Source organism: Sardina pilchardus, chromosome 24 (assembly GCF_963854185.1).
Source record: "Sardina pilchardus chromosome 24, fSarPil1.1, whole genome shotgun sequence".
Classification (NCBI taxonomy): domain Eukaryota; kingdom Metazoa; phylum Chordata; class Actinopteri; order Clupeiformes; family Clupeidae; genus Sardina; species Sardina pilchardus.
This window is the reverse complement of record NC_085017.1, coordinates 21,685,167-21,709,639: the sequence shown is the minus strand read 5'-3', so window position 1 is coordinate 21,709,639 and position 24,473 is coordinate 21,685,167. Positions and strand designations below refer to the sequence as shown.

The following is a 24,473-nucleotide window of genomic DNA, read 5'->3' as shown; positions in this document are numbered from 1 at the left end:
CCCCTCCGACCAACCCCCTCCCCACCGCAACTCAATGCACGCTTGTGGATTTTTTAAAGTCTCTTTCTTTTTTCCCCCACCATGGCACATGCCCTGCACAGTACAGTAGCGCGATGGACAGCTTCGTGTGAGGAAATGAGTGAGTCGTCTCTCACTTGCGTGTTCCGCCATTAACTCCGACTGGATCGGTTTAGTCATGCTGTTCGAGAGGCTAAAAGAAACAAAATATTATCCAACGGGACTATAACTCAGGTAGCACACCTGTTGCTCACTGAATCACCCCCGTGCCACAAAAGATGAATGGCCTACTACGCGCTCGGAAGACAATGGTTTGGTTTATACAAAAATAAGATGGATGTACTCCTCACAAGATGTTGAAATACTGTCTGCCTTTTTCTTTTTCCACCGATCTAAGACTGGTTTTTACCTCCATTAAAGACAACTGTTAATGTTTTGGAAAACCTCCAAAGAAGGGTCCCCCTTACCTTCTGTGATCTGAGAAATATACGTTCATCTCGTCTGAGGGCGAGCAGGCATTAAACGTATTATTCATCCGGCATGAAATTTCTCATTTGCTTCTTATGCTTTCGGGTTCAGCTCTGGCTTTGGAGCTCGTAAAACTTTCTTAGGTCATCCTTTTAAAGGTAGAAAAAAAGCCTAAGAAACCTGTACCTACTTGGGTTCAGCTGCACCAAAATAAACCACATTTCCCATGGGTGCTATCTGGACAATCATTATATTCCTGCTGGGAAAAAAAAAAAATGGGCACTTCAAAGCAGGGCACAAACATCATATCAGCTCCTAATGGATGTCACGGATGTCTCCTCATACTTTTAGAAATGCCTATTCCCAACAGGGGGGAAAAAAGAAATCCTAATGTGAATGCTGTCATTTTTTTTTTTTTTTTTTTATTCTGTCCGCTATTAAATTCATCTTATTGTGTACAAACGATGGCCTGGAATTGAATCAAATGATGATGATATTTGGGGGGGGGGGAAAAACGTCCAGAAAGCCAAAGTCGCCCTTCTTCAGGGGTTGCAGTAAATCCACGTTAATGTGTGTGACCCCCCTCCCTTGCTCCCCCGTGGCTCAGAGTAATGAATGATGTGAGGGGGGTGGCGGTCGGGTCAGACCAGGCAGGGTACCTCATTTCCCAGAAGGCACGAGAGATCCCCATTACTGTCCACACTCATCATCTGCACCATGGGAGTTTGAGTTTCTGGCTCCTAGCATGCGACTCAGTTCCCCCTGCCATTATCATCATGCAATGATTTTTCATGCCTTTGTGAAGTAACCCATTTTCATCATTTTCCTCAATAATCATTTTTGCTTTTTTGGATTTCCAAAGGGTTTTACTTGCATAAACGCTGTGTCTTTTTTAAAAAATCATTTTTCCTCATTGCAAAAAGTTTTATCTTCTCTGTCTCTCTGCAGGACTTTCGAATCCGTTTCTAATTCCAGCATGAATCCTTTTACAGTGCAAGAATTGTGAATCAGTGGTGTCTAGACTTAAAAGAGGCAGCTGTGTTCCGAGGCTTAATTGATTGAAATACATTTTTATTGCCTACAGCTCTCTGTAGTGCAAGAGAACGAAATTGATATTTCTTTGGGTGGGAGTGCAGTCCTTAATTTAAATTTTAATAATAAGGAATGCTGAGTTAGTTTACTAGCAGCAGTAAATCACCAGTGAAGTTTTAAATACAATAGTAGTAAAATAATGTTTTCCTTATGTCGAAACATATATGATTATCGGGCAGACTTTTTCCTCTTTTTTGTGAAGAATTGGAACTAAATCTAAAGTTGTCTGATTTTTTTGTAATATTTTATTTCCTTATGAAACCAGAATTGAAATAAAATTGGTTTACCAGGCAATGGTCTGAGTACAGTATGTCCCTAAGCACTCTCTGAGATATCAGTTGCTGTGATTCTGAAATATTGGTTTTATTTTGTGAAGATGCACTGCTGTGCATAGGTCCTATTCTCTTACCTTACTTTGATTTTGTTCCATCTTCCCAAATGTGTGGTTTTCTGCATGGTTTTACCTTAGTCTGTATTTAAGATCAGCCTCAAACTCTAATATGGTCATCACTATGGGCTGCGGTCAAAAGCAACAAAAACAGAAGTACATTAAATGTATTATTAATATCGCATCTCCTGCTCAATAGTTCTATTAAACTGACACAGTGCCCTATAGTGAATGATTTATTTTCAGTGACATTTCTCTGTTTCCCTGCATCTATGCCTGGCAGTCTTTGATGTCCAATTATAGCATAGGCCTAATGTTGAATGTTAATCTACAGGAGGACGGACCTTTTAGGGAAATCATTATTTCCCAATGCACCCAGCAGTGTTTCTGCAGGCTATGGGGAAAAAAAAAAAAGATGTGGAAGGATATGACTGTTTACAGTACATATCTCTCAATAACTGTAGCTCTTTTTTTTGGCAGCAGTCAATTTATCAAATATTAAGCATTGGCAGGTAATCTGGCCACGTTCATTAGGAGCTCAGAGACGGAACTAGTCGTCCTCAGATGGAATGTTTTGCTGCCTCATAAACGCCGATGTCGGGACTAACAGATGACAATGCTCGTTATCTCCCTGTCATAGAGAGGCCCGCCCACCACTTCCACCCCCCACAAACCCCTACATCCCCTTCAGACGAGCGCTTCAGTCTGCCATCTGACAGCCATTAACCCCCTTTCAACTTCCTGCACCGTTGTGCGACATCCAATCCAGTCACCCATCTGTGGAAAGCACTTTCTCAACCCCACGCCTCTCCTCTCTAGACGGTCCCTACCTCCCTCTTTCACTCTCTCCCTTTTTATTTTATTATAATCTTTTTCCTTTTTTTTTGGAGTGGGGTTTTGTCACTGGCCAGAGAGTAGTCAGAAGTTGGGGCTCCTCTTCCCCCCCCTGTTACACACACACACACACACACACACACACTTCACCCTAGTGCCTGGCTGCGGCGTGTTGTCTGAGGGGGCTATTAGAGAACTGGCTGGCTGTCCAGTCCGCTCTGCGATGTGTGCGTGGGCTGTGACTGGGGTGGGTGTTGGAGGGTGGGGGGGGTGTATTGGAGGGGTTAGTGGTGTTGCTGTCTGGACAGGCCTGAGGGAAGGCAAGAGCCCTGTATCGCTTTCAGCCGTGCGCTCGCTGCCGGTCCCCTAATGCAACACAGACACAACGCAGCTGCACGGCCCCGCCTGGGAGCCCGGAGTGAAAGAGAGCGAGAGGGAGGGAGCGAGCGAGCGAGTGAGAGAGAAGGAGAGAGGGAAAGAAAGAACCTGTTAGGGTCACCACAATGATGACTTCAATTAATCCGCTCAAGAATGGGAGGGGAGATCTGGAGGTTACAGCAGTGGGAGAAAAAAGTTAAAGGAGAAAAAGAGAGGGGGGGGGGGGACAATTATGTTTGCCTTTTGTTCTCATTTGAAATTGCTCTTGCTCTGAGTTTTCCGTTGTTAAACGTGTTCTCTTTTACCCGCTTTTTTGCCGCTTTTTATAGTGTGTTTTCTCTCGGGTGCATTTACAGAGCATTAAGCATATAAACAGGCTGGACGTACAAAGAGAGGCCGAGAAATATGGCTTCTCGGTGCGTTTGTTCCATGTCTTAGAAGAGAGAGAAGCGCTCGTTTGTGACCACTCATCTGGCTATGCACTGTCAAGTTGTTAATTGTCCAAGCCTTCATGGACTTTAAAGGGATTGTAAATTATATTGACATGGTGACTACTTTAACATGCCATGTATACACATTCGAGCATATTTTGAAATAAATGATTTACTGTTGTCCAGTTTTAAGAGCATATGCTCAGTAGCTACATAGTACAGTGAGGTTGTCAACTCCAATACCTCCATGCCCACACCCCCTGCCCTTATAATATGTATTGTTGTAACATTAAGCTCCTGACAAAAAATATGGATTTTTACCACTGAATTGTAGCGCACTGGGCAAAAGTACACCCATGATGAAGCTGCAAATGTGAAAATCTTTGCGCCAGAGTGTTTCTACAGCCCCCCTTATTTTCTTATAATATTCATGCAGGATACTTGGTTTTGGACATTTTACCACAGTCATTTTCCAATTGGATTTTTCCACCAGCCTGTTAGCGGTGGCTGTTAGCGGCATCGCTTATGGGATGCGTGCTGCTGCCACTCACGAAACCCACACGGGCGCGTGCGTTTTGGACACACACAAGCGCACACACACACACACACACACACACACACACACACACAGAGAGTCTCCGAAGGCAGCCACACGTTCGCATGCATTCCTGCAACAGACGCATCACCATGCTTGGATCCGGCAAGTGGAAAGTGGGAAGAGGTGGCTGAATTCCACGGAGGGGTAAAGATTACTTGGATTATAAATGATCCCATTAGGGGGAAATGCAAAGCTACACTTGCGGGCGCGGAGGCTCAGGGTCTGCTGTGTCTGCAGATGGCGTGCCATGCCAGTCCGATGCCCAGTTCCGTATGGAATGGGGGCTTAATAAATACCTCCCCACCTCTTACAGCAGACCTCAGAATGGGTGCCCGCTGAGGTAAATGCCCCTCGACACGCCCCTCTCGGCGCGGGTAAGGCAAGCTCCTGCTGCCAAGCTCTGCCATTCTGCCACCACAATTGAACCAGTTTGAAAATTGCAAATGGAAAATAAATAGGCCATGCCAGGAGCATTCATAAATCATTAGGAATAAGCACTTAATACTCGAGGCTCCCTCATGCACTTAAAGACCACATGCAGTCGTGCGTTGTCCTGTCGCTTATACTGCACATGACCACACTCTGAGCAAAGGCCTCTTTGTAATTGGATGTACGCTTAGAAATGTTGTTTCGTCCACTTCCATCCCTAAGTGGATTTTATATGGATGTAGTCATACAACTTTAGCCAAATATGGTGTTATAAGATCCATCCATGCAGGCTTGTTACTGGGACACTCTGGATATGTCTAGACGTTGATTAGGGTCCGACGCGTTCTAGGATCCTGCTCGGTTCTGTTTGTTATGAGCCAATTGTCATGGTTCAGTGGAACGTCAGCACCCAACAAAAGGAACCGGGTGGCCGGAAGATGATGAAGTCATGCAATCATGTCCCTCTTTTACTGGCCGCTTTTTGAAAAAGGGGGACGCTTGTGACAATTTAAAAAGCGGCGTTTAAAAAAAAAAAAAAAGGCCCTCCTACCAATAAAAAATTTAAAAGTTGTGTTTCAGTCATGGAAAAGAAAATGAGCAGAAATGTGGTGGTTTTCCATTTGCTCGTTTCAAGCCCCAAGCGTTTCATGATGTGCGATCAGGTCCGCTGGGGATGCATGCCGACCCGGATGAGTTTACTGTTATCAGCGTTCGGGGGGGCCAGAAGGGGAGCTCCCAGGGAGAGCTCGCTCAGCCCCACAGACCAGCTGAGCTTCCCCTCCCCAGCTGTTAACAAAAGAGCCTAACAAGCCCCTCAGTTTTAAGACCTTTACACAACTGGTGCTGCGTTTGAAGTCTCGGTCATGTATATCCCTCCCCTGGTCACATTTTGAACACCGCTGTCTGGTTCCCTCTCTGTGCCAGATTTATTTAGCATTGCCATCTGTTGACTGGATCTGGTGGTCTGGTCACTCTGATCCACAGTAACAGTAAATGGGCAGGTGAAGGCGGTCCTGTTTCCCGAGGGATCTCCCCCAAGCCTTCGCTTTCTGAGATATGGCCACACGAACAGATGTGCTCCCCCGGCCTGTGTGTGTCGTGTACAGGTGTGGTAACGCTAAACCCTTTCGATACTGCCATTACGGCGCCCCCTTTTCTCCCTTCTGTCTTCCCGCATCGCGGCGATCTCCAGGGCCAAGCAGACATATCCATAAACGTCTGAAATATCAAACACACTCTGCTAATAGACCCCTGCGCTTGTGCCGGGACCAGGAACTTGGACCACAAAAACCTGCAGACAAAATGCCACATCCGCAAGCCTTCATTCTCCCCACTCACCATCCCCGCCCCCCCCCCCCCCCCCCCAGCTGTTTAAGGCATTATCAGGCGCCCGCTCCTGATGCTTCTGCTTCTCATAAAGCCCCCCCCCCCCCCCTCCCCCCTGGCTCGCCAGACGTGTTAATGCGCTGTGCCAACCTACTTTGACAAAGTGTCATAGGAAAGCTAAGCTCTCAGTGCATCAATCATACTTGTGTGATGTTGGGTGTCCTGTGGCTCCACGCGGCCTGAAATGTGTACTGACTGTCCTCTCAGCGCACATGACTGATGATTGTTCTGTTGGTAAATGACATAGATGTGCGATAGGCTTCTCCCCATCGGTATACATATGTAATTTCAACCTGTTGCATCAGAACGGAACAGGATGTTCAGGCAACCTGTCTATGTCCCCAGTGTGTGTCTTTGAAGACAGAGTGTCGGTCCGTGGAGGTTTGGCCATGGAGGGTCCATTATGAGTATACCTGCTGTGGAAACGCTCTCCTCATTGGTGGAAGCGGAGATAGTGTAAATGAGTGAAGATGCGCCGATTCCGCTTCACACTCCACACCGAACTCCCTCACTTCCAGCCTCCGTCCAACCTTCCATTCTTTCACTCCCTTTGGGACATCCTGGTCATTACGACAAAGTCGTTGAAGGAACAACAAGTGGTGTCTGTACCACATGACTGCCCAGTTAACTGTAGGAACTGTTCTTTTTTTCAAGGGAACTGGGCATGCCCCCAGGGTAATTGACTAAATGGGCAATGAGTCGGCTGTACACTGAAGAAAAAGAGGGCCAGGACATGACTATGCCGTCTAAAATTGTCTGCCAGTCCTCTCGTAGCCAGTACTGCGCTCTGGATGTTTTCAGGAAAACTATTTTCGAGAAGTCCTTGTGTGTATGTGTGTGCGTGTGTGTGCGTGCGTGAGCGCGCATGTGTCGTTTCCACTTCCAGGATTCAGCCACCGAGCCGGGAATGCTACACTTCCAGGCATGTGGCTTCTGGTCCAAAAACAACTTCCACGGTAGTGCTCCCAAGTGACTGAACATTGGCAGGGGGGGCGGCGAAGGAGGGGTGTTTGAGAAAAGAGGTGAAAAGAGACGAGCGAGAGAAGGAAAGCAGAAGTGAAGAGGAGACGTCCTAGGCCTCTTAATGGTGGTTTGATTGCCTGATCTAAGTCACCGTAGACAAGCATCTCTCTGCAAACGCTGATTAGCACAGTCAACGACCTCACTGTCCTTGATGTTCTAGTCAGACTGAGTCATTGTCTGAAGGGTTGAATCACTGAAGCTGTGCTTCAGAATATTGAGCAAGCCCAGCTCCGGGACCCAAAGGGATCGGACAGTGTCATGCCTAAATTGCAAACATGTGGCTGAGAAAAAAAGTCTTAAGAGGTAGAAACCTCATTGACTTGCTCCCTCTTGAAGTCATTGCCACCTAATATGGCACTTCTTCTTTTTTAAAGGAGCATAAACTTGCTGGAACACTCTTAATCCGAGGCTGCCCATTAAAAAAAAAGTACACAGTGGTGTACGTCATTATTCTGTTTACTCTGTGGAAGCTGCGTTCATGTTGGTTTTGTCTCTTCACTGTGGCTTGGACCAGTCCAATGGAAAGCAGGCGTTTGAACCCTCATTTGAACACTTTGATGCATTTGGTAGCAATGAGGCAGTCTACTATTCCCTCCGTCTAGACAGACTCAGGTTATAGTCCGGCATTTAAATAAGTGCTTGTGAGCAATATGGAGATTTTTTTTTTCTCTCTCTCTCGCTCTCTCTCTTTTGTTGGCTAACTCTTCCTCTCTTGCTCTCAGGGGGAATGATGGGTACAGTAGTGATGTAACTCTTGTCTGACAGACTAAAGGAAGAAAACCCTGGGGTCCTGTCAGGAATGCAAAGAAATGGTAGAGAGACTCCAGAAGTGTTCATGTAAATCACAAATTCATCTCCAAGAACTGTGTTGTACCCCACTGGAAAATGGCAATGCCTCATTAAGTTGTCATGTCCGATACAGACCAAATGTGCTTGTGTTTATCGTCTAGACATCTCCTTCCTAATGTGTTTTTCTTGCTTTTCTTGTTGGACTTTTTGTGTTTCTTTTTTGAGAGCGCGCTGAATAAATGGTACTATCCATTTTTCAGGAGTAGCCTCTCTTGAATATCACCTCCTTATTATGTATTTACCACATCAGTTGCCATGTATTTCTTGGGACGAAAACAGAAGCAAATGGTGTGCAGATGTCCGCGTGCAATATTTTCTCGAATGGAACACAACACCCGTGGATTTGAGATGGCTCCAGTTAGCCTCACGTCTCCAAACACCTTGGGTTATGGGCTCGCTTGATTAGGAGAAATACCTCTGTCAGGTTGCGTCCGTCACCCCTCGACCCCTAAGACTTGACTGTCTGTCTCTCTTTCTTTCTCCCCCCTCTCTCTCTCTGTCTCTCTCTTTCTCCCCCTCCACTGTCTGTCCTTCACTCTCTCTCTCTCTCTCTCTCTATCTCTCCCTCTCGCTGTGTCTGAGCGTTGGACATACCAAGTGTCTTCCTGCTGAGCATAGTGCTGCTTTCCATCCATAATCAAATTCAGCATGGCTAGGATTGACATCAGTATCCAGAATCCCCTCTTGGCGAATTTCCTCGCACTTGCTTCATCATCTGGGGGGCCCACCTGAGGGGTAGATGATGTGTGTGTGTGTGTGTGTGCGCGTGCTGAGATTTCTCCCCGTGTTTACATACACTTTTTCCTATTTGCCTTTTCTTGATATTATTTGCGACCGAAAGGGATGAAGTCACGCTCACTGCAGAAATTCCATGCTGCAATCCTCCCGATATTCCCGGAGCCAAGGAATCCGGGCGCTCCTAGGGAAGAGGTCAGCGGTGCAGAGGAGCGGAAAATGTGAGCCACGCTCCCGACGGCGCGAGCGAGGAGGCAGGACCTTCGCCGAGGGTTTTCCTTTTCGCCCGCCGCCGCCGCCACAGCTGCTCTTGACAGCAGCACCATCCTTTTTAATCCCTGCCCTCCTCCTCCTCCTCCTCCTCCTCCTCCTCCTTCGCTGCCCAAAATGCTACAGAGCGCCGGGCAGACCGGCATTCACGCTGTGGTTCCTACTGATTTTTCTTTTCCCTCTCTCTCACTCTCTCTCTCTTTCTCTCTCTCTCTCTCTCTCTCTCTCTCTCTCTCTCTCTCTCCTTTTTTTTTTCTCTACGTCGCTCCACCGCTCTCTGTGTTTGTTTGGCTTGGGGGTTTTCTGAGGGCTCGGCAGCTGTTTTGATGGATGGACCTGCCATTGTAGTGCCACCGCACCACTGACGTGCCAGCGCCACTCCACGCCAATAATACCCCGGCAAGACCCAGACGGGTTCCGCCTCTATGAACTCCGGCCCCGGGCCCTCGAAGCCCTCCTTTCCCTCTGGGCTTGGCCGCCTGACACGCTCCCTCAACCTAATTACAGTGTGTGTTTTTTTTTTTTTTTTTTCCTTCATTTTTTTCTTTAAATTTCAACAGATTTTTTTTTTCTTTTATTCCACATTTATTATATGATAACTACCCGTCCAAACCAGCGTCGGAGGGGGGCCGGGAGTTAGCGACTACGGCCTAACGGCAGCCTTTAAATATTTACCGTCTAATCCTCCCCAAGCATGTGTCTGTCCTTTCTAATCTATATTTATTGGTTTTGGGAGGGCTGCTGAGGGGCCTGGTGACTGATTGGATGTAGTGTCCGTGGGTGGGAGAGGGAGAGCGCTGATGTTCCCTGTAATTTGGGGGCCTCTCTCTCTCTCTCTCTCTTGCTCCTCCGGTGGCCCTTTTGCCACCTCCCTCCGGCCCTCGCTGGCCCCTCTTTATTGGGAAGCCCCTGGTGAGAATGTGTGGGGGGTCAGGCCGCCCCGTCCCCAGAGGTCTGTGGGAACGAGGGGGTGCTCGTCCAACAGGCTGCCCCGCTGTTGTTTGATGTCGCCCCAGTAAAGGGACTTGTTTTCATGCGGCAAGCATCCCAGTAGAATAGTGGTCGTAAAGCCGCACCTCTGGTTGGTTGGTCGCTCCCTACTTCAGTGCTGCTGCCATGACTCCTCCACCACCACCACCAGCAGCAGCCATCTTCCCCTTCTGCCCAGACCACCAGCTAGGCTGTTTTCAGCCTTGGCCTCCTACAGCCTGTGGCTGCTGGCTTTAGTTAGAGCATTGTCCTCTTCAGTCACTCCTCAGTTCATCACACCCCTGTCAGCCCGAGACGGCAGACGACAGCCACAGCAGACACAGCAGGCTGATAAGAACTTGTGTGCTGAAGAGCAGACATCACGGGGCATTTCCTTTTGCTCTCACTCTCTCTCTCTCTTTTATTTTCTCCCTGTCTCTCCGTCTCTCTCTCTCTCTCTCTCCGTCTCTCTCTCTCTCACTTTCTCTCCTTCCCCCCGCTGTCCAGTCCAGCCCTTAATGGCACATTTCTCCCTCCACATCTCTTTGCCCCGGCCTGACTGCAGCTGCCTGACTGACACTTAATAAAGTCTCTGTTTAGCTGCGGAATTGAAAGCAGGTGCACGGATCTGCGTGTGCATGTCTCCCCTGCGCCGATCCTCTCTCTCTCTCTCTCTCTCTCTCTCTCTCTCTCTCTCTCTCCCTCCCTCCCGCTTTTCCTCTCTTTCTCTCTCTCTTTCCTCCTACCCTCCTCCTCCTCCTCTTCCTCTTCCCTCCCTCCTTCCACCTCCTCACGTGTCCCCGCTGCCACCCCCGCCCCAGACAGACAGTCCAGCTGGGACAGAGGGACACCACAAGTCACAGACGACACCTCTGGCAAGTCCCCTGTCCACCACCCACCCCACTGGCCTCCGTCATGTGTCAAGCTTTGGCAACGGGAAAACGTCTCCTTCCCCACTGCCCACCCTCCCTTCCCTCCCCTCCTCTAACCGGGAAAGTCCTTCAGGACATTTTTTTTTTCTTTTCTTTTCTTTTCTTTTCCTCCCCAAGCTGACTTTCTTCTCTTGATTCTTCTGTATGCTCCATTTAATATGCTTTACAGGCTGCTACTTTTCAGACCCAAATTGAGATTTGTGATATAGACCATCTTTTGTCTGAGCCTCGAGGCTGCTTTTTCTCAACTGTCAAACACCGTCCCGCTCCCTACGAGACGTTCCCTGGCAGCGTCCAGCTGGGCTGTCCTCGTCTGTCTTACGGATTTATGGCCGTTGCCAGGTAATGAAGGCACTGATGGAGCCGAGCCACTGACGCCAGTACGCTCTATGAGCAATTTTTAAGCGGAGACAGTCAAAAAAAAGAGAGAAAGAATCATAAACGCTGAAATGTATATTCGTCTTGCATATATGGTATCTTTTCTCAAGTTTCCCTGTTCAACAAGCAGCATTCAGTCTTCTTAGATGACTCCCTTTGAGCCTTAGGAGGAGGAGGAGAAGAGATGGGGGTGGGTGGGGATGGGGTGCACAGGCGCCTTTTCAGAGGTGTAACCTGAGCCCAAGCAAGACGCCGGCAAGATTCCGTGCCCAGAAGTCGGTGTGACTCCTGGAGCTGGTGAAAAGTAACATTTGTCTCTGGTCAGGGTGTCTGTGGGGGGGTCTATCCCACACAGACGCGACCCACTCTGGGAGGGAGGCAGGCAGTCTGTCAAGTCCTGAAGCCTAACGTGCCTCGCAGGGTCACTGGCAGGTGGGTGTCATCATTTGCAGCCTAACTCCCAACTTGGCCCTAATGCAGCCCAGACTAAATACTGTTTGATGCATGACAGTTACATACTTGGTATGTGCTACCAAAAGTACTGAAGTACTGTTATTGCGTTGCCTACACAGAAGTGTGTACATGTAGATGCGTATTATCTTCGGAAGATTAATGATGGTATATGTTAAAGGGGATTTGCCACACTCTTCTCAGAGGATCTTGTTATGGTAACCTCTCAAAAGGTCACCCAAACATCTGTATGTCTGTCTTTTTTTATCCCTCCTTTCCTCAGTTGTAGAGTGGATTTTGTTTCAGGAAATATCACATTAGGGCCCCAGTACTTTGTTGCCTTTGGTGTTTTTCCTTTTTAAAAATCTGCTTCGAGACAACCAGAGTGGGCTAACCCCTCAGCGGATGCCCCGCGAGCCAAAAAAAAGGTTTTGATTCCCCTTCTCGAGACGTAGCACCCTCTTCTCTCGCTCGAGACATTACATCACAGAATTACGCCAAGCGACACGTCGGAGCATTTCGAAAAGCCTAATTAAGAAGCGGCCAATCAAACGACCTGCTGAGGCTCCTCCGACCAATAGCCTTCCACACAGCCCAGAAGGAAAACAACAAGGGCCCGAGCCGGTAGCCTATCGCCCGGCGCGTTTGCGAAGGGGGGAAGGCTTTGAAGACGGGAGCCTAGAGGGAGGGGTTCCTCCAGCTGGCCGGGGCTGTGAGAAAAAGCGTGACTGGGCTGCCCACTCTTTCCTAATTGGATATGGTAGGGGTGTTTTTATTGAAATCACTCACAGGTGCAGGCTCCCACTTTAAAGAGCAACACCACAACCTCTGAGAACTTTCAGCTGTCTTAGTACGTGTGTGTTAGAGTAGGTGTGTGTGTGTGTGTGTGTGTGTGTGTGTCTGTGTCTGTGCGTGTGTGAGTGAGTGTGGGTGGGTGAGTGAGAGAGGGTTTATGTGTATATGTCTCTGCCTTGTTTCTCAGACAAAGAAATCTCTATTTTCCGAGCGCTGTGTCCGTTTGTTTTAATAGCTGCTGTGGCTGTATAATGGTATCACAGCGCAGCGTAGCGACAGACTCTTGAGTGAAATGGCCCCAGGCTAAGGCAGAGAGGAAGGTTGTTTGCCCACTCCACCTTCCTTCCCTCTCTCCCCGTCCTCTCCCACTTTCCCTTTTTTAAGCACCGCTGCGGGTTTCTCACCCAGGGTGCACCTGTGTCGTCGGGGAGGGCTGCGGGGGCCCTAATCCATGCAGCGGCACGAGCAGAGCGGAGAGGGGAAGGAGGAGAAGTGGAGGATGATGAGTGTGAGAGCACGCTGTGGCTCAGACAAAACAGCTCACGGAAATGAGGACCACCGGCCTGTGCGTGCGCGTGTGTGTGTGTGTCTGTGTGTGTGTGTGTGTGTGTGTGCCTACAATTCCGTTTGTGAGAATTAGAGAAAGTGTGTATGTCACTTTGTATTTTACTGTGTCTGTGCCTATACTTAACACACAGAAAGAGTGTAGCATCAAACTCCAAAGTCCAAGGATTTCATTTGTAAGCAGTGCTCGGAATGATTTGCTACATTCTGTTCTTGCGTTCTGGAGAATGTATTGCTTTCTATTGTGTTTAATTAGAGCCTATTCTTCATTGTACACCATTGCACTTTGATTCTGAATGTGAGAAATACTTAAGTCTTGCAAAGTGGATATGATCACTACATTCTCACAAACTACCTAACTTCCTTAATTTTTTCAATAGGCCCTTGCTTCTACAGTGAGTAGAACCTTAATATAAGACTTGAGGCATAAGCCAAGTCCTTAATCTCTCCCTCGTGTCTCCATACTCTACAGGATATCCGCAATACTGTTGGCAACATCCCCATGGAGTGGTACAAGGACTATCCACACATTGGCTATGACCTGGATGGCAAGAAGATCTTCAAGCCCATCCGGAACAAGGATGAGCTGGATGAGTTTCTGGACAAGATGGAGAATCCCGATTACTGGTAGGGAGAATGGAATCGCGTCACTACTCTTTAGAGTAATGCTAGTCATGACCGATGAAGACAGTATGTGATACAGAGTACTTCATTGAATCATGTGTCTTTTACTTTGCATTTTTACAGGCGTACTGTACAAGACAAGAAAACAGGCTCAGATATTCGTCTCTCGGATGAGCAGGTCAACCTGGTGCATCGCCTTCAGCGGGGACAGTTTGGTGACGTTAACTTCAACGAGTATGAGGTGAGCGACTTAACAAAAACAAACAAACACAGCAGCAACAACAAACAACAGCAAAACCTCATCACAGATGAGCCAATGGAAGCCAACGTGACCAAAAGAATTTAATCCTCACTTTGCGGTCTACCTCTAACTACTGTGTAAAAAGACAAAAAAAACAACCAAAAAAAGAAAAAAAAACAGAAACACTTGTTTTTTTTTGTTTTTTTAACATGTGCATACTGTATATAAATGAGCTCCTAGATAATGGACCTAGCATAGAGCAGGAGAAAACAAACCTCAGTTGGGTCATTATCCTCTCCGCGAGGCACCCGCAGAACCCAAACCCAGTCTGCTCCCACCGCTGACAAATGAGGCGAAGGCACCCGGAGTTAACGTCCCTGCAATTAGCCTTGTGTGACTGGGGGGGAAAAACATGGCAGTCCTGCCTGAGAAGCAAGTGCTAGCCAGATTAGCTTTTAGAGGTTTCGGTTAATGGCCAGTACAGTAAGTGCCACAATAGGCCAGCTGTGAAAATCTGGTGTTAATTGCTAGTTGACTTTGTAAACTTAAAAAAAAAAAATAGAGTTGTTGTAATTCTTTTTTAAAGAGCTTTTTGTTGGTAAATAGAGACTGAAGGAAAAGGGAAGGAGCTAGCATAGTGTGGCTAGCGTTTAGCTGAAACAGTTGGTCCAAATTGCCGCAATACTGTGTCATAGCAGTTTGGTGTGAAGACAACAGAGTTCACGAGTTAAACATTTGATTAGCACTGAAGTTCATAAAGACAGAACAGGACGTGAGTCAGTTTGCATAGATCTGTCTCTAATCATTGTGGTCAGGAATGATAAACGTGGTGAATGACCGAATTAAAAGAAAAAGAAAAAGAAAAGATGGACGTGGTACTTGAAGCCACCTGTTTGTAGAGACTCGTGTCCCTAGTGGCATGTTCTTGAGTTTTATGTTGTGTCTGTAATTTTTCAGGATTATTTGCCCAGATGTTCTTATTTGCCATATGGTTTGAGTCTTTCTATAACAATATTAGTCGTGAATGTGTTTTCCTATGTTCCCCTAGAAAGTCTCACTCTCTCTCTCTTGTCTGTTTCTCTCCCACCCTCTCTTTCTCTCTATCTCTCATTTACTCATTTGCAGCCTTCCATGGACTTTTTCACCAATGAGGTCATGATTCACCCAGTGACCAGCAGGCCGATGGACAAGCGCAGTTTCATCCCCTCTCTGCTCGACAAAGAAAAAGTGAGTCTCGTTTTCTTGCTCCTTGACCAGCACTTCTCCCTCTCACTCACTCTCTTTCTTTGACTCTCTCTTTCTCTCACTCTCTCTCTCTCTCTCTCTCTCTCTCTCTCTCTCTCTCTCTCTCTCTAAGGAGGCTTTGTCACATATTAGGTTTTACACTGGAAACCTATAGTTTTATTTACTTTAAATATAGCCAGGGTGAAATAAAAATGTTCATGTTTCGAGCCGTTTGGCCAGTAACTGCTCCCACATGTGCAGCATTAGGCGTAATGATTCCCACATAGTTTTTAAAGTGGAAGTGGTGTTGAAATTCTGTTGTAATGGGGCTCAGAAAATTGGAAGCTTAAAGAAATTAGACCCCCCAAAACCTCCTTTCGCGCGAATAAAACACGTACAACACCGCAAGGCTTGGATTGGGCGGCCGTGCACGGAACCCGACGGCATAACGCATCCGTCGAGGTCTGCTTTGTCTCAGTCAGCGTGGTGTTCGTGTGTAATTGATCCATTCTCTGCGGAGCAACGGCGATCTTAAATATTACTCATATGTGCCTTCGCTGCGCTGCCGCATTCTCGCATGTTTTCCCCTGAAACATGCTCGGTGTAGTTGACCTCTCACCCTCCCTTGCGTCGTAGTAGGTGGTTGATCCATGTCAATTTGTACCATTTACAATGATCCCCCCTTCTCCCCCAAACAGGTGAGCAAGATGGTCCACGCCATCAAGATGGGCTGGATCAAGCCGCGCAAGCCCAAGGACACCACGCCACAGTACTACGACCTGTGGGCCAAGGAGGACCCCAACGCCATCCTGGGCCGCCACAAGATGCACGTGCCTGCTCCCAAGATGAGGCTGCCCGGACACGAGGAGTCCTACAACCCTCCACCAGAGTACCTGCTCTCAGAGGAGGAGGTACGGATCCGTTTGTCTTTCCCTTTCTTTTTGTGGAATCTGCAGTTATAAAGGAGAGATGTCCACTACTTGTCTTTCTGTAGGTGAGGTCTCTCTATTTTTAGATGTTTAAAGTGTTGCCCTACTTGGCCAGGGACTATTTGAAAAAGAGACTACAGTCTCAATACTCCCCCGGTTAAATAAATGAAAAATAATAATAATAAAAAAATATGAATCTCAGAGATCCAGTTCTACTTAAAATATGAATACAGGGCCCTAATTTAAATGGCAAAGTGCAGGCTCATGTAACAAGTTTAGTGTCTTGAGTGGACTAAAGTTGTAGGATCATTGCTCTGACCCAACCATGTTGGTGCTTAGGATCTCGGTCATGTTATTAAATTACAACATTGATTAAATTAGTCTCAGTTTATTTTTCCGTGGCTCTTCATACATTTAAATGGGGCCCTCATTGTTTTTAGTTGGGGTACCCAAATGGCACTGCCCTCTGGGCACATACCTCAGTTTCCACAGTGTCTACTGTGTGCGTGTGTCTGTGTGTGTGTCTGTGTGTGTGTGTGTCTGTGTGTGTGTCTGTGTCTGTGTCTGTGTCTGTCTGTCTGTCTGTCTGTCTGTCTGTCTGTCTGTCTGTCTGTGTGTGTGTCTGTCTGTCTGTCTGTGTGTGTGTCTGTCTGTCTGTCTGTCTGTCTGTCTGTCTGTCTGTCTGTCTGTCTGTCTGTCTGTCTGTCTGTCTGTCTGTCTGTCTGTCTGTCTGTCTGTCTGTCTGTCTGTCTGTCTGTCTGTCTGTGTGTATTTGTCCCCTGATGTACTTGTATTCTTGTGGGGAGGTAATTGCTCACCTGTTGTTGTCGTCGTCCCTTTCTCCAGAGGCTGGCATGGGAGCAGCAGGACGCTGAAGACAGGAAGTTGAATTTCCTGCCTCAGAAGTACGAGTGCCTACGCACCGTGCCCGCCTTCTCCCGCTTCATCCACGAGCGCTTCGAGCGCTGCCTCGACCTCTACCTGTGCCCACGCCAGCGCAAAATGAGGGTAAAGCCATGTCTGTCGCCACACGATCACTTACAGAGAGCTCTTCCCCTGGATCCCTCTGCTGTGTCTCTCCCCATGCTCCCCTTCTGTCTTTCATTAGCGCTCTGTCTGGACGTGCGTGTCTGGCCCTTGCTCCTTATGTCGCTGGATTTTGCACATGTCCTCCTCTGTCTCCTATCGCAGCCTATGTCTTTCTTTATTTCTGTCATTCTCACTCTCTCTTGCTCTCTCTCTCTCTCCCTCTTTGCCTGTCTTGCTTAAGTCTATTGGCATGACATCTCTCTTTCTTTCTTCCTCTTGCTCTCTCTCTCTCCATCTTTCTCTCTTTGTATGTCTTGCTCAATTCAAATAAATTGGTATGACTTCTCTCTCTCTCTCTCTCTCTCTTGCTCTTTCACTTGCTCAATTCAAATTCAGATTCAAAAGAACTCTACAGGTATTGTCATGATCTTTCTTTCTCTCTATCTCTCTTTCACTCTCTCTATCTCTCTCTCTCTCCCCCTTCTCTCTCTTTCCCTCTCCCCAATCGCTAGATTGCCTCATCATATGCCTCCCCTATGTCTCCCCAGGTGAATGTCAACCCAGAGGACCTCATTCCCAAGCTGCCCAAACCCAAAGACCTGCAGCCGTTCCCCACCACACAGTCTCTGGTGAGTGCCAGGGCACCACTCCTCTTTGATCTTTGGACCCACCACTCACCGCTCCCTTCACAGGACAGAACAGAGAGAGGAGATAGATAGATAGATAGATAGATAGATAGATAGATAGGTAGACAGATAGACAGATAGATAGATAGATAGATAGATAGATAGATAGATAGATAGATAGATACTTTATTGATCCCCTAGGGGAAATTCAACAGAGGGGTGCATGATGAAGGGTACTCATCACTTACTTATCACTCACGTACTTAGCAAGGCCCTCCCAGCGAGATGGGTCCAGATTTGGGGGGTGGGGTAGAGGCTGAGGGGGTTGGAGGTCGGAGGGTGACGGAGCACGTCAGTGGCGTCACAGACCGCAGCTCGTCCCGTTAAAGAGGTGGCACGTGACGGCGCGGAGCTAAAGCGCGGCTCAAGACGGCAGCAGCAGCACCACCGCCGCCGTCGTTGCCGTCATCTCACCCGGCTCTCGGGTTTCAGACAGACGTCTCCATAAAAGCCGTGGCGTTAAACCAAGCGCCCGCCTCGTCTGCCTCGTCTGCCTCGTCTCCTCTCCTCTGGCCGGGGCCGGCGGAGATGCACGGGCGACGACGCATTAACGAGAGAAATCGGAGAAGAGCCGCAAGGTCAACCCTCGCCATCCCGCCAGCCCTCGCTTTTGGACTGAGCTGTAGTCTGGATGGTTGTGTGTGTGTGTGCGTGAATGGGTTTGCCTGGTGTGTATCTGTGTGTGTGTGTGTGTGTGTCTCTGTGTGTGTGTTTTAATTAGTGTCTGTCTTTGTCTTCTCTGCAGGTGTACCGTGGTCACACCAGCCTTGTGCGTTGCATTAGTGTGTCCCCCACTGGACAGTGGCTTGTGTCAGGTCAGTGTTTTACCTATTTTTCGATCTTTTTCCCTCTCTTTCTCTCTCTCACACACACACACACACACACACACACACACACACACACATACACACACACACACACACACACACGCACACACACGCACATGCACACACTATGTTTTTTTACGATCGGTGTGTCTGTCTGTTCTGGTCATGCTTTCATTTTGTGTCTCACTGTTGTTCACATAAACCATTCCATCTTTCTTCTCTCTCTCTCTCGCTCTCTCTCTTTCTTCTCTCTTTCTCTTTCTCTCTCCTGCTCTCTCTCTCTCTCTCGCTCTCTCTCTTTCTCTCTTTCTCTCTCCTGCTCTCTCTGCCTCACTTGCCCACCCTCCTTATATATCTGACAATCACTTTTCTTCTCTTTTCTCTATATCGCACTCTATCACTTTTCTTTTCTCCATAGCTCATTCTCTTTCGCTCTCTTCTTCTCTCTCTCTCTCTCTCTCTCTCTCTCTCTCTCTCTCTCTCTCTCTCTCTCTCTCTCCTCCGTAGCCCCTTCTCTCCCTCATTCCCCCCCCCCACCTCTTTGGCACAGCGCGGCCCGTGTTGTCAGAAGCCCTTTTCTCCTGCGTGGCTCATTTTTAGCGCTGGCCTGTTATTACTTGAGCGGTAGCTAACTGGCTGCTGAAATCAGCCCCTCAAACACACGCCATGATGTCATGGCCAAAGGATCTCCCCCTCGCCAAGAGCCGATCGCCGGGGCGAGAGAGAGAGAGAGACGAGGCGAGCGCTGTCGCGAGATGTAAGAGATTGGCCTCGGATTTGATGGGAGGGCTGAGGAGTGTTTTGAGGATGGAGGGGGGGGGTGGAGGTTGGATGACTAAGTGAAGCTGATGGCAGGCTGGGCTAGTGAAGGCTCCCATACACGCTGGCACCTGGCTTTGGGGATAAATCAATCACAGCGAGCTCGTGATCTGTCCATCTTTTCCCTCTCTTCTCTCTCTCTCTCTCTCACCACCACCACCACCACTGATCTGCTCTCATCCTAGACAAGAGTTTTCATTTGTGGCTGGGGGGGTTGGTGGGGAGGGGGGGGGGGGGGGGTGAAGGGGGAATAGGTTTTTATGGTTTCTGGCAGTGGGACTCTCGCTCTGGGAGCTGCTCAGGGGAAATCAGATGGAAAGCCTTCGCTCAGGTTGCTAGGGGTCAGGGGAGTTCACTTTGTCTGTTCTCGTTCTCTTTCTTTCTCTTTCTCTCACTCATTCTCTCTCTCTCTCTCCCTCACTCACTCATACTCACACACGCTCTCACCCCCCTCCCCCCTAACACACACTCACACATACAGTGAGTTTGGCTCCAGAGATGACAAAAACCAGTCAACAGCCAACATGAAGGCTTTCTTGGATTTCTTGGCCTATCTGTAAGGATGGAAAGATGGAAGTGAAATCTGTACATCATTAGAGCAGAAATCTTGCAGAAGTTAAGCAGAAGTCTCGCTGAAGACCCCCCCCCCCCCCACACACACACACACACACACACACACACACACACACACACACACACACACACACACACCCCACCCCGAACCAAGGCTTCGATCCAACTCGGCTTGTGTTCAAATGAACCATCAGCACCATCACTTAACCCCAACTATCGCCTCTTGGTACAGGCCAGCAGAGAGCAAGGAGAGGAGGAAGAGGGAAAGTAGACTGAAAAGCAGTGCGTTAGAAAGCATAATGCATACGTGTGATCAGTTTGTCTGTTCTCAGGTGCTTGTCTGGCTTGTTTGTTCGGTCACAGTGTGGGGCGTTTGTGGCGAATCCTGAAAGCCACAGGAGCGAAACGATCCCTTAGTAGTATGAAAATGTGGTCGGATTTGCCCCCAGGCCATTTGAATGCGGTGTGGTTGAGTCGCGATCGACTCCGGCCATCTGTACACAGAGCACAGGTGGTGCCCAGTGTGTTGTGTCCACACAGCTGCAGGGAGGGCAACTCCATGACAAACAGCCGGAGAGAGAGAGCGAGAGAGATGGAGGGAGGGAGGGAGGGAGGGAGGGAGGGAGGGAGGGCAGAGGGTGGTTGATGGCAATTTGGTGGCAATATCTGCTAAGCCGTCCATAACAAAGGACTTCATAAAGGCCATATGCAAAACCACTACAGTCAACGCCACTCTTTTGTCTTGCTGTAAAATGTATTAAACCGGTAATAAAAGGCTCTTTCCCACAGTAAATGTGCAGTCGAACAACCTCCCAGGAATTACGTTCCCGCCCCCTTCAACTCCCCTGCACCCCACCACCACCACCACCACCAAAAACACACACTCCCCTCCCCAAATTTGTTTTTCTATTGTGAGTCCTTTTGTCTTTCTTTTTTCCCTCTCTCCGAAATAATTATTTCCATATCGGTCCTCTCGTGTTTTAACGGGGTGACCGTGGGACCTCGGTGTCCCGGCCTAGAGTGGCGTGATTACACAGGGACTCTTATTGCGTCTGTCTGGTCGTCTCCTGAGCCAAACCCCAGTAATCATTAAAAAAAAAGAAAGACAAGCCGAAAGCTAGTTGGAAACTCTCTTATTAGGAAGATACAATGCCAGTAGTAGTTAAAAGAAACACAGACTTGAAAAAAAAAAAGACATTTCAAGCAATTTGTCATTTGTGTTGTACAACTTTCCCTCCCTCCCCATGTCAAGCCAGACCCCCTCCCAGCCCTCCCTCCCAACCAACCCCGAGCCTTTTTTTTATGAACTTCTCCGTCGTTTGTCGCGTTCCAAGCCTCTCACGACACGCTCGAAAGGCGTTAGAAGCGCAGAAGCCTGACGCTGTTAAGGAGCTGTGTGTACATTCACACTCTCTCCAGACACACACACACACACACACACACACACACACACACACACACACACACGCACACACACGCACACACACACAGGCCAGGTCTCTCCGCACAAGCATTCCTCTCTAATGATGTGGCCACAGCAGGACCCGTGGTGGCCTTTTTCATCCCAGAGCTTCAGGCTTGGCACAGGAACTCAGGCCTCATTGCCACGCTGGTTAGTTAAGCAACACCCGGGATTTAGGACTGGCTTCTGTAGAGTGTGTGTGTGTGTGTGTGTGTGTGTGCGTGCTTGTGTTGGGCCAAGTTCTGTGTCAGTTGAGTGTACGTATGTTGGTTGCTGTTGATGTGTGCATGTGTGAAGGACTCCGCATGAGTCTAGTCTATGCGCCTCTGTGTTTGGGCCAAGTTGTGTGTCAGTTGATTGTGTGTGTGTGTGTGTGTTTGTGTTTGTAAATCGCCTGTGCATTTGAGTGTGCTGGGTCAGGTTGTGTGTTTGTGTTTGTGTATGTGTCTGTGTGCCAGAGTTTGTGTCAAGGTTGTGACCACACACACACACACACACACACACACACACACACACACACTTATCAAACACCACTTAAGCCAGCATCTGCTTATTTGCCTGGAGATTTGACTCGTGGACAGAGCCACTTTGGCGTGAATGAACCCTTCCCACCCCTTGAAGGAAGAAGGGAGGGAGCGACAGATAGTGAAAGAGGGAGGTAGAGAGAGAAAGAGAAAAAAAAGGAAAGAAATCCCACAGGGTTGCTTAGAGACACAACTACAAATTAGCGGGGCAGTGCGGGGAGAGCAAAGGGGTCAGCAGAGGCTGCCCCGCCGCCACCGACAGGAAGAGCTCTGCCCTGCCAGCCTCGGCACGTCAATAAAACACACCAGCACACACACACACACACACACACACACACTCACACACTCACACACACACACACACACACACACACACTCACACACTCACACACTCCCTCTCTCCCGCTTTGTCCCTCTCCCGCATTCACTCACAACCACACACTCGCACACACACAAGTAAACATGTATTTAGGCGCAAGAAATCTTGTGTATACAGTACACACACAGACACACACACACACACGCACACACACGCACCCATAAACACACACTTTTGTACTGCCAAGTCAAGACCACGTGTACACACATAGTTGAAGATGAACTCGGACAAAGAGATAGAGCAACAGATACAGAAATGAGATCCAAATTATACATAACTTAACTGTACATACTGTACATAAAACAAGCATTGAAATCATTTGCGTAAACAGAAATATATTGTCTTAAATACATGCACCTGTGTTCACATAAACTCTCATGTATGACACGCATGTAAACTCACACACGCACACGCACACACATTGACACCAATTTGAGTTCACTCCGGACATTCATTCAGCATGAACAGTCTCGTTATAGTCTCGTTATAGTCTCGCTCGTCTTTCAAACGTTTAGTCTCGTCGTTGCGTCGCTTTGTCATCACGGGTCGGAGTCATCACTTGGACCGAGGCGTCCTGCAGCGGTCAGTGTTTTCATACAGTGTGTCATTTGTAGAGGAGCAACACTAATTGTGGGCAGATCACACAGACCCCCGGGTCCAGTCACCGCCGGCCGACTCTCCGATCCTCTCCTCTGACTCACCCCTGGACTCGCTCTTATTTAACAGATCATTGGATTTTATATCGCCGGGTTTTTTCTTTTTCTTTTTTTTTCGCCCTCTTCTGGAGTTTTAATGTGCCAAACGTCCGTGGGCCTCGTGTCAGATTTATGTCCGACTTGCACTGGCCTCCGTGTCGCAAAACAAGAGGCGGTGGCACGTTTCCAAGGCGACGATCCGCACGGCACGGCCCTGCTTTGGCCGACCACAGCTATGTGTGCCCAGACAAGGGCCACACTAAGTGGCCCTCCCTCCCTCAGTGTGTGTCCCCCCCCAAACACACACACACACACACACACACTAACACGGGGGCACACTCAGAACACTGTCCCCCCCAATACACAGACACACACACAAACACACACACACACAAACACAGACGCACAAACATGGACACACACACGCCAAACACACTGGCACACACACACACACACACACCCACACAGATACACACTCTAGGGGCTGTCCCGGCCCTTCTATATCCGTCGCCACACGGTGCTCACTACTTAAAAAGTGATTATGGTCGACGGAGTTATTACGCTGGGCAGCTCCACCCTCCCGAGTGGCCGGGCCCTGGGTCGTCCTCCTCTCTCTCTCTCTCTCTCTCTCTCTCTTGTCCCCTCCTTTTCCATGTTGTTTTTGCCCGTTTACGAACCGTGCAGGTATAAAAAAGTAAAAATAAAGATAAAGGCCTTTTAAAAAAAGTGTGTTTGTGTGGTGGTGGGGGGGGGGGGGGTTGACCCTCTCACAATGTAACCCATTCACACAACGCCAACATCAGAAATACAGCACTTGGGTCTACAGGCGTTTTCTTGTAGACCCACTAAACTTGAGTCAGTACCTAATATGGTATGTCCTGCGGTGTAATACCAGTAGCTATGGCAACAGCGGCTTAATTCTTTCATGCCAATAAAGCATCATTCGATTTGATTTGAGCCGGAGAGGGAGAGCCGGAGAGGGAGAGCGGTTGAACTGCAGCGAAAAAGGTCAATGTTTTTTTTTTTTTTTGCGAGTGGCCAGCACAGGGCTCTGGCTCTCTCTCTCTCTCTCTCTCTCTCTCTCTCTCTCTCTCTCTCTCTCTCTCTCTCTCTCTCTCTCTCTCTCTCTCTCTCTCTCTCTCTCTCTCTCCCTCTCTCTCTCCCTCTCTCTCTCCCTCTCTCTCTCCGTGCTCCCGGAGCTGACTGCGGATCAGCCCAGAGCTGACGGAGGCAAGCCAGCGGCGGATGAGTTATGGGGCCGGTGGGGGCCCCTGTCAGCGGAGGCATCTGGAGCCCGCAGAAAGCTGTTATTGTGCCGAGGGCCCCCGTCACTGCATCATCCTGTCAGGGGCGGAGGAGGACAAGGGGACGGAGGATGGAGTGACCGGGGGTGCGGGGTGGGGTGGGGGGGTGGGAGGGGGTGGTCAGAGCAGCGTGGCGCACAGAGGCCGGCGCTTTCGAACGCACGCTGACC

At 48.6% G+C, this 24,473-nt stretch overlaps 1 protein-coding gene across 1 annotated transcript in view; it reads left to right on the top strand.

Annotated features, from left to right (window-relative positions):
• Positions 1-24,473, top strand: part of bop1 (BOP1 ribosomal biogenesis factor) — a 60,303-nt gene that overhangs the window by 27,383 nt on the left and 8,447 nt on the right. The window contains exons 4-10 of the mRNA XM_062529967.1: positions 13,460-13,614; positions 13,735-13,852; positions 14,978-15,079; positions 15,775-15,987; positions 16,852-17,013; positions 17,583-17,663; positions 18,466-18,535. Coding sequence (XP_062385951.1) covers positions 13,460-13,614; positions 13,735-13,852; positions 14,978-15,079; positions 15,775-15,987; positions 16,852-17,013; positions 17,583-17,663; positions 18,466-18,535 — 901 coding nt within the window. The remainder of the gene's footprint in view (positions 1-13,459; positions 13,615-13,734; positions 13,853-14,977; positions 15,080-15,774; positions 15,988-16,851; positions 17,014-17,582; positions 17,664-18,465; positions 18,536-24,473) is intronic.